Here is a 16,002-nt window from a genome sequence, read left to right as displayed (position 1 = left end):
TGGCCATGCATATACATTATTTATTTACATTTCGTTGTAGCTGAAATTGAGTTGAGAGTTAGTCATGGAGAATTTCCAGGAAGATGTAGAAGGAAAGGGGAGATAGAAATATGAGAAGGATGAAACTTGTAGAGGGACTGAGAAATCCTGACGCTTTCTGAGACGTTTGTAAAACAGTTAAAAGGTAAGCATAGAAACCTAAGAGCTATGAAATAAAGTCAAAGTAAAACCATCAGCAATGTTAAGGTCTAAAATGTGCAAACAGTGGTTTTAAAAGGGAAAGAACATAATGGTCAAACCTTTTTTGCTGAAAAGTCTGGCTGCATCCACACTGCAGAAATAATGCAACTTGACACCCCTTTGACTATCATGGCTAAATGCTATGGAATCTGGGATTTGTAGTTTGTTGTGAGAAGGATAAATGTCTCACCAGTTTGCAGTTTGCAGAATTCCATAGCACTGAGCCATGGCAGTTAAAGTGGTATCAAAGCTGCATTATTTCTGCAGTGCAGACGCAGCCCTTGTCACCGAAAAGACCATAAAGACCCTCTTTGGGGCAGGTATTCCACAACCAGGGCACCACCATTGGATAGGCTCTCTATCTAGAAGCAACCCACCAAATTCTAATATATTCAGTATTGCAGTATGGTTTAAGTCTTCAGGAATTCTTTTATTCTGTAGGGAAACAAACTCTTGTAAACCCCTTTAAGTACCAGGAAAATGAGAAGCTATAAATAAATAATAACAATAACAACAATTTGATTATGTCCTGTGTCCCTGGACCATTTGGAAATGTAGAGTCACTGGAGCAACAAAACATTGCTCAGTTTGTTTGATAAAAGTAGATTCTCACTTCGGCTGTATATAACTATACAACTGTAGCAGCTTGATACCATTTTAATAGCCTTGTCTTTGTCCTATAAATGCTGGGAATTTTAGTTTGGTGAGTCACTGAGACTTTTCTAGTCCACTCCTCTGAACTATAGCATTATGCTTACCTAGCAAAGAAGTACAAGTACCTCACTAAAGTACACACCCCAGCATTCCATAGGACAGAGAGGGCTGTTAAATGTGGTTTGTTGTTGTTGTGTGACTTAAGTCATTTCCAACTTATGGCGATGTTAAGTGACTCTATCATGAGGTTTCCTTGGCAAGTGTCTTCAGAGGGTTTTTTCCATTGCTATCCTCTGAGGCTGAGCGAGTGTAACTGGCCCAAGATCACCCAGTGAGTTTACATGGCTGAGCTGGGACTCAAACCTTGATCTCCAGAGTCACAGTCCAATGCTCAAACCACTACACCACACTGGCTAAAAGTGGACTGAACTGTTATAATTGTGCAGTGTGGACACAATTTTCTTTTTAAAAAAAAACCCTCAATGTGGCAAAGCTCACACTCTGTTGCCTATATGCCTTTTGCATGATTCAGCCAGTCAAAATTAAGCATTTCCAAGCCCCACTTGAAACAGGATGGAGAGTGAAGCATATGCCTAACTTCCTCTTGAAAATAATTGGGATTTCAAAGTTACTAATGCTTTTTGGGTCACATCCATTGGCTTTATTGGATCATTTGGCAGGCTGAAAAGTTTCTTTGAAAGAGGCAAGCTATGAAAAAGCATGGCACAAGGACTTCAGCATATCCAATACTGTGTGAGTATTGATTGACTCTTAAGATAGTCAGGAATAAGGGAGCTTAGTTCCATGGCATAAATTCACTCATTCAACTCCTGGTCATCTTTTTTCTTCCCTTCATTATAGCAGAAATTGAAGTCTGAAGAAGGTCTCTCTCTCTCTCTCTTTTACAGTCCCATCTTAGTCGGCAACCCCTTGCTGTGAAATAGTAATGCCACTGTATTGTTATGGAAATTATGATGATATCACAAGCTCAGCATTACAACTCATTACAGGAACTAGTATGAACTAAATGCAATCTAATCTACTTTTGAATAGCACTATTCATACCAAAAGTGGTCTCATTTCCAAGCCAATCCTTGGTGCACATGAAAATTTAAGGCCTGCTTCAGGTCTCACATCTGTTTTACTTAGAGTTCTGCCTCAGATGTCAGAGGTTTCACAGCCCATGGAGTAAAAAGTAGAAGAGAAAAAGCAAACCCTATGCAACTTCAGGCTCCAATGTACCTACTCGAAGAGCAGTGGGCAGGAAAGAACATTTTTAAAAGGAAAGCCATATCTAATGTAACAAAGTGAAAGAATATGTACTAAGATTTGCTCGGAGGTTAGATCACAGAGTTTAGGAAAATGGAAGAGGAAAGATTCTAAAACTCTCTTTCCCTCTGCCTCTTTCTCATATCATTTGCAGTGGTGGCTATGGGAGGATTACTGGGGACTCCCCATAGGGGAGACATAGCACAAGCACAAGTCAAACTGCTATGAAGACATAGCACAAGTTCTTGGCCTAAATCACTCAATGAACTGGGAGATCAAAGAACCAGCCCACAATTTTGTGGGATTTTGGACAGAGAGGAATAGGGCTTATGGAAGATTGTTAAATTGGGTTGGCTGCAGAGAGCATACTGCATACCTCCAATGTTTCACAAATAAAAACTGGGATACATGTGGCCAAGCAACATCAGAGTATGATTCAGATGACAAACGTTATTAATGAGGAAGAACAGACAAACTACTAGAGGCTGCTGGAGTTTGCTTTTGCCTGAGTCTACAGGAAAGGCCAAGATTCTGCTCTCTCCTGTCCTCTCCCTCCTGCTGAGATAATTGACAGCAAACTACTTTTGCAATTTGAGCTCAGTTTGCAGCAACTGAAGTGAACCAAGGATGAAGGGGGACAGTAGGAAGAGAAAGAAACTGGGACATTTTAAAGGCAGCTGAAAAAATGGGACAGCAGAGGATTAACTGAGACTGTTCTTTTGAAACTGGAACAGTTGAAAGGTATTTTACAATGCCTTTGCTACCAGTCCATTCTTGGCACAATTCAAAGTGCTGGTTATGACCTATAAAGCCCAATATGGTTGGGACGCTGGCTCTCGGAAGGGCTCTATCACCCTGTATAAGTCGTGTCTGAGCTATAAGGTCTTGGTGGAATTTCCTGCCTATGGAGGCTAGGATGGTTTTTTCCTTGCTCTTGTTTCACCACAAGAGAATACTTTACTATCCCAACAGGTTTTTAGGAATTGACTGAAATAAGCTTTTAATGATCTGCCATTCTGTCGATTTTTATATGCTGTCTTTTAATAAACCTTTAAATGGTTTTAATTTCATATTTTTCATAACTGTTATATACCTTTTACCAATGTTTTTGTATATTCCAGAACTGCATTGGTGTTAATATTTTGTAAGCTGCTTTGATTGCCAGTGTTAGGGAGAAAGTGTGACATAAATGAATAAAATAAATAACTAATAGCCAGTTAGCCAGCCCTGCTCACAACACGCTCAGCAGTTAAGCAGGACAGCAAAACCCAAACAGTTATGTAGAATGGCATTCATGTTTATGTTCATTCTAACTGGCCATAGGCTGCTTACTTACTACATTATAACCTACCATTTTAAAAAAAAAATCTTACAGTAGTTTGCAATGTGACACATAACAGCTGCTGAATCCCTTTCTGTGTGGGTCAGGAGTCAATTGTGACAAGAACCACAAAAATTTGCTGTCTAAAATTCTATTAAGAAACAGTTTTATAAAGCATGACATGAAGACAAAGGTGGTTCAGGTAGAATAGGCAGCCATTAAAAATCTTCCAGCCTTCCAGGACAGGTTGTTGATGAAGATGCAAAAAAGCACTGCTTTCATCCAGGTGAAACAATTAGCCTTGAGAATAATTATGGCATCAGAGTATGAAATAATTTTTATGAGAGCGCACAGACAATTGCTGCTAGAGAGTGAGCAGAATACTGGCACGCTCTTCAATCAATGGGGAGTTTAGCTGTGATCTTCCCTGACCTTCTTCCCATAGCAGTTGATTGCTCATGTGTGTAGCTCACATTAGCTCAGTACCTCTATTCACCTAAATAAATGTTCTGAATATTGGCTAAATAAACACATGAGTAAAGGGAGCATACTAGCCCCACTTCTTCTGTTGCCACTTCCATCTTGCGGAGTGTGACACTCTGAAGAGGAGAACCTTCCCTACACATGAAATGTCAGGTTTCAGATTGTATTTTTCCAGTGTTCTGTCACATGGAGAGCCTCCAAACATAAGAGGTTCTCTCTTCAGACCATCATTTTCCATATGAGCCTCCAAAAATACAAGAGGTTTTCTTCAGATCATCTTTCTCCACGTAAGGAGGGTAATGGAAATGCTTGAGGAGGAGGAAGGCACAGATTCATTCTACATTCTCATGTGTTTATTTAAGTTATATTGATAATAGCTGCATAGGACTACATAAACCGTTACAATCTGAGGGCCAATGAACCAGTCAACAAGATAAAGATGGAAAGAGATACAGATGTATAGAAGGCCAGGGAAGAGGAAATTAAAAATTGCAGCAGAAAACAATATGATTGGAAGAATGTGGGAGAACGAACAATGCTTTGTCACTTTATTCTGTACCACTGATATGAGGGAAAGTGACAGATGTATTGGCACCAAAAGCTAAGCAGTCTTCATACTGCTGGAACTCATTTTTACAAAAGTATCAAGGAATAGATGCCAGAGATATGAAAACAGTAAGTATCCTTTGGCAACCTAATGCCCCAAGCAAACAGAACAATTTAACTTTTGCTCTGCTGGCTCTGATCTTGGTCATTTACTCACCAGATTGTCTAACTGGCCCACTGTCTACACTGCCACCAAATCCTGCCTTATCACAAAAGGGAGGAGACCAGTGAGCCTCGCAGTGGCAATTTTTTTTATTGTTGCAGACCTTAAAAACAAAAGAACATGCACATATGAGTGTGGAAATCAGCAAATGAAAAAGAGGCTTATGTATCAGAAAGCAAAAATAACTGAAAGTTAAATTAAAAAGGCAACACTTATTTATGCGTTTAGGCAGACTGTACTACTCTAGAGGTATTTAGCTCAGAATATCTCTCCCCCATGAAACTAAAACAAAAAACTGCAAGTCTAGCATTATAAAGCAAGAACAACAGAATGATCTCAATAATATTGTCTATGCATGAGGACTGTCATGATGGTTTGTCTTCTTTGGAATCTGCAGTTACATCTCCAGGGATCTGCCAATTTTGTCAACAGTGTTCTGGCACAGAAGAAGGTGCAAAGTTAATGTTTCAGGAAATTAATTTTCCAGGAGCACCCATGGAGTGCTACTTGTACTATGTATGGCTTTTAATGGGTTATTTAGTGTGCTTTCATGGTTATGCCCACTTGTTTATACAGTAACTTCTTCAGATCATTAGACAAGGTATACATTTTAAAAACTGCATGGACTATAAAAGGTTATCCATGAGAAGTAAGAGAGAGCTGTATCCACAATCCATAAAGAGGTAGTTGAGTTTCCATCTGGCTTCACAAGCTTCAGGAGTTGATAAGAAAAGGTGAGCATTGGGGGTTCAATTGAAATTCCTGTGGGATGCAAGGAATTTGCAGGTATTTAAGCTTGATGTTATCTTTTGGATCTATTGCATATTATCAGTTATTTGAGTGAAACTGCATTGTACATAAAATCTATATGCCATGTGGCCCTTCTTCTGATGCCCTTATCATCTGAGGTTAGGTGGTTGGTTACCAAGGATATAACCCCTCTCTCTGAAAACCCCCATTCCTTTTATATATAATTTTACTTTTACTTGTGTGCCCTTATGGTGTTTTTGAAATCTTGTTGCCTTTAGTCTATTATGCAGGCTGCATCTATATTTTAATTGTTTAATTGCATTTTTATGTAAACTGCCTGGGAACATGATTGAAGACAAGTATAAAAATTAATCAAGTGCACTTAGTATGAATTTTAAAGAGAGCTTTCTATAAACTGATGTTGAAATGTTATTTAACACTTTCCAGGCACAGCAATGATTATACAGTACAAAAGCTGGGGACAAATGTTGCAGGTGCAGCTTCAGTTAGGCATGTATATTCCATGTTTCTTAGCCATTTTTTATTTATTGGAACTTGTAGTTGCCAACAAATGTAATCAAAACCTAATGAGCAAATCAATTAAAAAGGAGTAACAAAGTTTTTAAATAATTATAAGAGATGAGATCAAGATACTTATAGGTAATGGAATCCTAGGGCCTTGTTCAGCCCTCAGCCTGTTACAAAAAGTTTGTTGCAAGCGATTAATTCAGATATCTCTTGAAAGCAAACTATCCCTTTACTAATAGGAAAGTAGTAGGAGAGAGATGGGGGGGGGGGGGGGAAGGCAGCACAGAAAGAGAATGAGCTCATCCACTACCTTTTGATTCAGGACTTGCGCTGGGCTGTAATCAGCCCATGCACCACCAACGTCTTTGGCCTATACAGAACTTCACTTTTACTTTCTTATACAGTTGGCTCTCCTTATCCACAGATTCTTTGTTCACAGATTCGACTATCCATGGCTTGAAAATATTAAAAAAATATATAAATTCTCCAAAAGCAAACTTTGATTTTGCCATTTTATATAAGTGTGGCACCATTTTACTATACCACTGTTTTTAATGGGACTTGAGCATTCACGGATTTTGGTATCCAGAGCGGATAGCAAGGGCCCACTGTATTAAACATACTGTTACATCAGAGGCTATGAAAATGATGAAAGCTTCAAATAAAAGAAAGTTTGGCCTGCTACAGACAACCAAAATAAAACTGCTTCGAGTCACAGTGGAGGTATAGTGTTTCAATGATGCATGCGTCCTAAGAGTCCAGAAGCCCCTCCAATGGAGCGTGGCTTTGGTGCGACTTCTGGACTCTTAGGATGCACGCATCATTGAAACACCATACCTCTACTGTGACTCGAAGCAGCTTTATTTTGGCTGTCTGTAACAGGCCTTAGTCTTCTAATTAATTGATTTGTCAGGATCAACTGCCAGGACAGTTAACTTCTGTACTGAGAGAATATGTCTGAAATAAGCTCTATCTGTATGAATTTACTAATTGTTCCTTGTGCTTTTAATTTATTTTATATGTTGTGCATTTGATTTTGCTGGGTCTGTGGATTGCAATAAAAATTACTGTTGTTGTAAATAATTAATCTGCCAATTACTGTGTCTTTTTATTCTATATATTGGAATAAGAACAACCAGGATATGGTTCATTATTACTTACTTTTGGGAATGATTATTATTCCAGTCATCATTCACCATGTTTCTTAACATATGGGATTATTATTTTAATTATTATTTCTAATATGATTAAAAAATTAAAACCATTCCATCAGCAACAAAGTGTACATTTTTATTTCAAAGAAAAACATTTCCCAAAAACAGTTTTTCAAGCATCTCAGTTCAGTGATATGTTTTAACTCATGGCTTAGGCCCTAAACAGTATGAAACATTAATAAGGATATGTTATTGAATGAACTTTGTCTTGGAATAATGTAAAAGTAAATTGAATTCTGTTTTTTATCCACAGAACATTATCTTTCTGGAAAGCTAAAGATCCACTGACCATAGCTATTTATTTGTTAAATAAAAGCCACACTGCCTTTCTTGGACATTGAAAAGGATACTGAAAATTGATCTTTTTGGAAGGACATGCTGAAAAGACTTTGACAGATATATTACAAAGAATCATAATTTTCAAAAGCTGTAACCAATGAATGATTTATTGCTCAGCTGGGTATTGACTGTAAAAAATTGGATCGGTAATACTTACTCCACGACCGTGACATTTTGTTGCACATTCATGAACACCAAATACACTGGTATTTTGGCAGCGGCGGTTGAGACAGATCTATCAGTTGAGAAAAGAAGAGCAATTTAATGTTGTCAGAAGTATAACTTTGTGGTATATATGCACCAAACAGTCCTTAGTACACTTTTTTGTGCTGTATTCAATATTCTAGAACAAATCACACTCTATATACTCAAGTTACAACTTAAAATTAAAAAGTAAGCTCTGGTTTACACACACACACACATTAACCACTACAATTTCAATTTAGCAACTATGCTACTCCCAACAATGTGTGACTAGAACAGTGATTCCCAACTTTCCTAATGCCGCGGCCCCTTAATACAGTTCCTCATGTTGTGGTGACCCAAACCCATGAAATTATTTTCATTGCTACTTCATAACTGTAATTAAATAGGTGTTTTCCAATGGTCTTAGGCGACCCCCATGAAAGGGTCATTCGAACCCCAAAGGGGTCCCGACCCACAGGTTGGAAACCACTGGACTAGCATAACATAGTAAGCTCCTAATTTGTTAGATCTTAAAAGGGTTTTTTTAAAAAAGGTTTGGGAAGAAGTCTGAATGAAAGCATGAAATCTTTCTAATAAAAGTTTTTCAGTAAGTGGTTCACTCTCCAGTAAGAAATACCAGACATTTTATTAGGTGGACATTGGTCGACCATTAGTATTATCCCCCACTGCTTCAAACATGGTGCTTTGCCCCTCTTCTCCTTTAAGTGCAACATTCATTTATATATTCAACTTTCAATTTATTTTAAAAATTGGACACATTTAAAGATAGTTGCCAAACTAGAGAGGTGTCATGGATCCCCAAGATACAAAAGGTATATTTTTGTACTGAATACAGCCCAGGCACTTCCAGACAAGCACTACTGCTTCAGAAACATTATTTTTACTTGAGCTTTACAGTTCTAAGATGACAACAAGGATAGCTGGGAGGAAAGCACAATTTTAGCTTATAGTTTTAAAATCAGGTTTATACTCTGAATCATGCTGTGACTTTGATAGACTGGCAGATCAATTTACTGTGATCAGACAGGCAATCCATGTCAAAGACATTGTTTGACTGGGATCATGGATTTAGAAAAGAATCTTAAAGCTTCTCTAATGACTATGGATTTTGTATGAATAGAAAATTCACCTGCAGAGGTGGAATCTTAAGACTAGTTGTCTGCAGTGTGTGTGTGTAAGCACTGAAGAAGTTGCTCTTTGGTAACCTGATACTTGCTGCACTAGAGTTTGTTTACCTCAATGTGTAAACCTGTATTATTTGTAAATAAAGCAAATATTAGAAAGAAACCATACCTCTTCAGTCTTCGAAGGAAAGTAAACAGAGTAGCAGTGCCCCACTACACAGCAATGGAGCTTTTCACCATTTTGGGAAGTAGCAAGTGTACAAGAATATGTAACTTGGGGTGGCATTCCCCTTCACATGTTAGAGGAGTGAGCAAACCAATATGAAACACAATACAATCTTTGAGCTATAGGGTTCCTAGATTTCAGGGTCTAGTTTTAAGCTTCAGGAAAGGCGGAAGAAATGTTTGGGAGAGAGTGCTGGCTTGCAAAAAAAGTATGTGAATATGTGTTTGCATACTTGTGTATGCAACAGACTGGTCCACTCCCCCCTGCAAAAAACATTACTAGGGTTTGTCTCAAGCTCTCATCGTTTGGGTCCTGAAATATCGGGGCCTAGAATAATTTTGACCTGCCCGACCTAATGATCTACTGGTTCTGAACCAATATTCCACATACCTATTCATGCAATTTCTTTCTTGGAGAAACACACACAAATACACACATGGGAGAGAGAGAGATCGAGATCTTGTAACACCTATGAGTGCTCACTTCATATGTTAGCATGTGCATGATAGAAGGAACAATATTTGCTCCCCTGCCATAGGAGATGTTTCAGTTATCTCCCAGGTAATATGTGAACTGGGGCTTAATCGTCACAATTGCTGAGACAATCTCAGGCATTACATGAAAGCTCATTTCACCATGTGACTAGACACCCCAATTTTATGTCTTTTCTTTTTACAGTAGGTTTAACTTTTTATGACTACTAGAATGCTACCATTTTTTCTTCTGTCTGCAGTAAAATTAATTGTCTGTATTTAAAACTTAATAAAGCAGTAGTTGCTTGCTGATGTAAATAAGTACATCTGAATTAAACAGAATTATACAGCACTTTAGTACATCCAAGATATCATTTAATTTCTTCTCAAAGAGCAGCCTATCACACCAAATGGCAATTTTTTGGGGGGAAACTGAATAGTTTAAAATGATTTGTGATATGGCCTGTGGTGGGTTGGGAGAAGAGTATATAAAATAAACCAATGGGTAAATGGAAATATTTGCATTCCACCAAACTAACTCTTTTGATCTGGACCATAGCCATGAATCACTAGAAATTTTTAGAAGTTGCCAGAGGCTTATTTCTGTTAGTTTACCATATTCAAGTATCTATGACTTTGCTAACTATTTCATCTCTAAGATTACCACTATTCGCTCTGAGATAGTCCCTCCTGATTCTTCTTCTGCTCTTAATCTTCTATCGCCTTCGCCTAACAAATTTTCTGTCTTTCCTCCTGCCTCTTTGGATGAACTCTCTACACTTCTGAACTCTTCCAAACCTGCTACCTGTCCTCTTGATCCTATTCCTACTCGTCTTCTAATCTCTATAGCTCCCTCCTTTCTGCCCTCACTTCTCCAAATCTTCAATCTCTCTCTCTCTACAGGCTCCTTCCCGTCGGACTTCAAACATGCTCTCATTTCCCCAATTCTGAAAAAACCTTCTCTTGACCCCTCCTCTTTGTCCAGCTATCGTCCGATTTCTCTTCTCCCCTTTCTTTCTAAGGTTTTGGAACAGGTTGTTTATTCTCGCTGTCTTGAGTTTCTTGAAGCCAACTCCATTCTCGATCCCTTTCAGTCTGGTTTCCGCCCAAGGCATTCTACAGAGACAGCTCTCACTAAGATCTCGAATGACCTTTTACAGGCCAAGGCTAATGGCCTTTACTCTGTTCTCATTCTTCTCGATTTGTCTGCAGCCTTTGACACTGTTGATCACTGTCTCCTAATTGACATACTCTCTGACCTTGGGTTCTCAGACTCTGTTCTCGACTGGTTTAGATCTTACTTGTCTGGCAGATCTTTTGCAGTAGTTGCAGGGGGTCTGACTTCTTCTCCTGTTCCCTTATCTGTTGGAGTTCCCCAGGGCTCTGTTCTGGGTCCCCTTCTGTTTTCTCTCTACACACTGTCCTTAGGAAAACTCATCAGCTCTTTTGGTTTTTCCTACCATCTGTATGCCGATGACACCCAGCTGTATCTTTCTGCCCCTGACCTTTCTCCAAGGCTTGAACAGCAAGTCTCGTCTTGCCTTACAGCTGTCTCACAGTGGATGCGCCATCGGCGTTTGAAGCTCAACATGTCCAAGACGGAGCTTCTTGTCTTTCCTCCTAAGCCCAACCTTCAACACTCCTTTTCTGTCTCTGTGGACAACATTTCCATTCAACCAGTCCAGCAAGCCTGCAGTCTTTGCTTTATCTTTGACTCTTCTCTGTCGTGTATCCCTCAGATCCAGACCACTGCCAAGGCTTGTAGATTCTTTCTATACAATATTGCCAAAATCCGACCATATCTCTCCACCTCTACTGCCAAGATCCTGGTCCATGCCCTAGTGATCTCACGACTTGATTACTGTAATGTCCTCCTGGCTGGGCTTCCTTTTTCTCACCTCCGTCCTTTAATCTCTGTCCAGCATTCAGCTGCACGCATTATCACTTCCACCCACCGCTCTGACCACATCTCTCCTGTGTTGGCATCCCTTCACTGGCTCCCCCTCCCTTTCTGCATTCAGTATAAGCTCCTGCTGTCGACATTCAAAGCCCTCCATGGACTGGCCCCTCCTTACTTATCAGACCTTCTTTCTCCTCACCTTCCCACCAGGGCCCTCCGTTCTGGTAGTTAAGGGTTCCTGTCCCAGCCCAGGCTTTCCTCTGCCCCATCCCGGATTCGCCCCTTTTCACTTGCTGCCCCTCACTCCTGGAACCTTCTTCCCCCACAAGCAAGAGCCATCACTTCTTTAACCAGCTTCAAAATGGAGTTGAAAACCATCCTATTCAGAGAAGCCTTCCCAGGCATCGCATAATTGTCGCTTACTAGCTGATGTTCTGTTGTTGGCTGTTTATCGATCCATTTCCTGTATTGCTATGTTCTGTATATGTATTATCCTACTTGTGAGTATGTATTTTCCCTGGATAATGATTAACCTTCCATTTTGAAGCCATGCCCTCCCTTCAGTCCATCTGCCTTGGTCCAGGCCTCGGAGGTAGAGAGGAACTGCTGGACCTCTTACCCTTTCCCTCCACCACTCCCTTCTCCTTCTGTGTCATGTCTTTTTAGATTGTAAGCCTGAGGGCAGGGAACCGTCTAACTAAAAAGATTGCATGTACAGCACTGTGTAAATTTACAGCGCTTCATAAATAAAGGTTAATAATAATAATAATAATAATAATAATAATAATAATAATATGACAGTAATTCCCCTCCCTCTAATTAAGTTCCTTGGATATGACCTAAAGAGAGGCCATAGAAAAATCATTTTATTGGTCTAAGGAAAATACATTTTCCTTTTCTTTTCAAGCAAAGAAATAAAGAAGGAGTGGAATATAACAAATTCATTTGTTCATGTAGTTATTGAAGAGGGTTAGTTTCACTTCTCCATTGTAGATGAAAGATTGGAATGAAGCAAGATTGACACCACAATAAAAGCAGAATACTATGCAAACTCAAATCACCAAATTTTGGGTGGCTGATAAATAATCCAAGTTGAGAAAAGATTATATGGTGCTGGAATTAATATTAGATTCTGGGCCAACAATCCAGCCTTTCAAGTTCTACTCTGTTCAGTCTCACTTTGTGTATTTTGAATTAACAGTTTGGCAAACTCTGACACCTATACTTATGTAGAGTTATCCTATACCCAACAGTTTATTGGGAATCAATAGAATTGGTTTCTTGTTTAGTCAGAAGCCTAGCAATCAACTGGCATGTAAAAATGCTAAAGCAAGAATTATTGTACCAGAGATGTATATACAGTACAGTTTGCAATTTTTTGTACTCCAGCAAACTACTGATCTGCTACAACTGCTGACAGCAAACTGCTCAGCTAAACACTGGGGTACATGCTTCATAAATGCACCATTTTGCACAATAACTGCATCCCAGCATTAGCTGTGTTCTAATTGTATTAATATTATCTTGATATTGTGAACCTTCTTAACTTTACAACTCATCTTAACACTGTCTTGATACTAGCCAAAACTATAAGAAATCATTTATGTTTCTTTGTAGCTTTCTGCTAGCCTCTTTTTAGTTTTAAAGTTGCTTTCAAATTTTTGACTAGTGTCATAAAGATAGTGCCAGTATGATTGGCAATATTTCCTGTACCCAGCAAAACTAGTTGAAGCTGATAACAGGGCTTAATTTGAGCATAGACCCACCATGTATGTAATAGCAGGTCTGTAATAAATTCAACTTCTTCCAACCCCACCCTGCTTTTTTAAGAATGGTCTCTGAACAAATAACATACCAGGCATGCCAAGATACTGGAGAGTCCAATGATGTATCTCTCTACACATTCCAACTCTTTCCCTTTCTTAGTTTCAAATGACCAGTTAAAGTACTGCAGGAAGTCATCTACTAGCACTAATAGTCTAAACAAGGAGTGCCTAACATCCCAAACTTAGGGTGGCAGAGTGCCCCCCTCTTGTCAGAGCACAGGCTGTCACACAAGACACTTTGCCTAGATTTTCCATGGTTATTGTTTGTTCAGTTTCAATTTCATTCTCTGGAAATTATCCAGACCAGTCCCCATATAAGTCCTTTGGGATTTCTGGCTCATGAGCAAAGAATACAAACAGCCGGCTCCTCAGAAAGCTGGGTCACATCTTTGCCCAGCCTGAAATTGGTTTGATAGTTCTTCTTAAGATCCTGCTAAGTTTGGTTAGCTAATGTTTATCTTCATTTTTTATTTTAAAAGCAACTATTCCTGACTTGTTCTCTGCTTGATTCTTTAATAAGTGTACTTAATTAGAAATTGTTTTAGTTTCCTAGCCTCAGGGATGGCTTCATCAATATGCCTTACTGCTGGGAGAAGCAGACTAAAGTGCTTGTTAAGAATTTCAAGTAAAGCTTTATCTTTCTTCCTAAGTATACTCTATATAGCTGGATTCTTGTACTTGCAGCACATAAAAGATGAAAACAACATGGCAAGTGTTGGTGCTGTCTTTGAAGAACAGACCCCAAAGGCATCTTGCTGAGCATGGCAGCAGTGGTAATAGCAACTCTCCATGCTGCCACAGCACAAGTATTTTTCCCCAGTCATCTTTCCCAAGATGCCTTTGCTCCCAGAATACCTGGGAGCAAGGCATTAAAAAAACCAGTCAGCTGCACTACACCACTTCTTCTCCTTTTGGCAGCATGTAGTGGATGCTATAGTCACTGCTGCTATTGTCACCATGTTCCTCCTCCGTCCAAGGGGTTGGGTGACTGCACTATGTGTGCAACAACACTTTAAGGGATTTGGCAGGGAAAAGGAGAGAGGATGGCAAACACACACTGCTTTGAGACACAATTGCTGCAATTTAGCAATGTTTTTAAAAATCCTAAGGGCTGTAGGTTTGGAGGGAGTGCTGCAAAAAATGTCTCAGAAGGTCAAATGTAGCCTACAGCCTGTACTTTCCTGATACCTGTTTTCACAGAATCATAGAGATGGAACAGACTGCAAGAGTCATCCAGTACAGCTCCCTACCATTCAGTAAGACACAATCAAAGCACTCCATCTGTCACAGAGCCATCTTTCACAGAGCCTTCTTCTTTGATTTTTAAACAGAGGTTTAAACACCTCCAAAGAAGAAGGCTCCTTGGCATTCCTAGATAGCATATTCCACTACTGAACAGCTCTTAACATCAGGACGTTCTTTCTAATGTTAAGGTGTACATATATGTTTTAGATATATAGATTTCATTTGGTGAGATATATAGATTGTGGGAAATGATTTCTAAATGTTACTTTTCCATCTTCACACTTGGTTCCAGCGAGGACAAGACCAGGGTCAGGCATGTCATCCCCCAAATAAACATGAGTTCCACGACACAGAATTTTGCCTCCTTCCTGCAGTGGGATATTTGTTTCTATGGAGACAGCATTGGTACCAATTACAGGTCGATTTGCTCCACCTTGACACTGAATTTTTCCACACTTTGCATCTCTAAAGGGGAAGAAACAAAGCAAGTCATTTTAAGGAAATTCACATCTACCATTAGTACAGGTTCATGCATGTCTCTACTGGACAACAAATGAGGATATACCTGCGTTCACACTTTGCAAAAGAACTTTTGGAATCTTTGCCACAGTTTCCATAAGGATCACCTGCAGAATTGACTCTTTCAAAGCATATCCCAGGGGCAGGCTTAGCACCTAAAACAGAGGCAGAAGCAATTTAATCTTATAAACAATGCATGGTTCAGAAGCCATCATTTTGGCAGGGCAGCAGAGAGGAAAGAAAGATACAAGCTAGAGTAAGGAACGTGTTACGTCTAAACATTGGGTTTCAAAATCACAAGAGTGTCAATGACTATGGTTACTTTCACAGATTCCACTGATGATGATGGCAGCTGTCAAATAGTTGTCTTACGTAATTGAATATCCACCAGTGTCTCCATTTCCCATCAACCAATGTGATATTTTACATCTCCACACAATGCATGGGAAGGGAATGACTGTGAACAAGGGACGTAAATCTTTGCTTATTTTGTTCCCCCACACAAGAACAAGTAATTTCCACAAGAATAAAGATGTTTCAGAGCATTTTTCTTGCACTGTTCATACTTCAGGACTTCATTGTGGACAATCTGTTTGCGCAAAATAACATGTGCAGAGATCCTGCAGAGGGAGCTATGTAGCTGGTATGTAATTTCTCCTCATATTACATCTCCCAGTACTACCCCCACCAAACCCAACCTTCCTGTGACATAGCCACGCAATACAGCCATTTCTGTGTCATTGGGAGGGGAGGGGAATACAGTGGACCCTTGTTATATGCTGGGGTTTGGTTCCAAGATCCCCCTGTATAACAAAATCCATGTATGCTCAAGTCCCATTAAATATAATGACATAGCAAAATGGTGTATAAAAAAATGGAAAATCATGTTTTGATATTTGAAATTTATACTTTTTG

At 39.3% G+C, this 16,002-nt stretch overlaps 1 protein-coding gene across 1 annotated transcript in view; it reads right to left on the bottom strand.

The window, feature by feature from the left end:
- Positions 1-16,002, bottom strand: part of ADAM12 (ADAM metallopeptidase domain 12) — a 312,824-nt gene that overhangs the window by 15,584 nt on the left and 281,238 nt on the right. The window contains exons 10-13 of the mRNA XM_042459693.1: positions 15,134-15,242; positions 14,835-15,033; positions 7,725-7,802; positions 4,731-4,839 (exon numbers count right to left, since the gene is read on the bottom strand). Of these exons, the coding sequence (XP_042315627.1) occupies positions 4,731-4,839; positions 7,725-7,802; positions 14,835-15,033; positions 15,134-15,242 (495 nt within the window). The remainder of the gene's footprint in view (positions 1-4,730; positions 4,840-7,724; positions 7,803-14,834; positions 15,034-15,133; positions 15,243-16,002) is intronic.

Source organism: Sceloporus undulatus, chromosome 3 (genome assembly GCF_019175285.1).
Source record: "Sceloporus undulatus isolate JIND9_A2432 ecotype Alabama chromosome 3, SceUnd_v1.1, whole genome shotgun sequence".
Taxonomy (NCBI): Eukaryota; Metazoa; Chordata; class Lepidosauria; order Squamata; family Phrynosomatidae; genus Sceloporus; species Sceloporus undulatus.
This window is presented reverse-complemented; position numbering and strand designations above follow the sequence as displayed.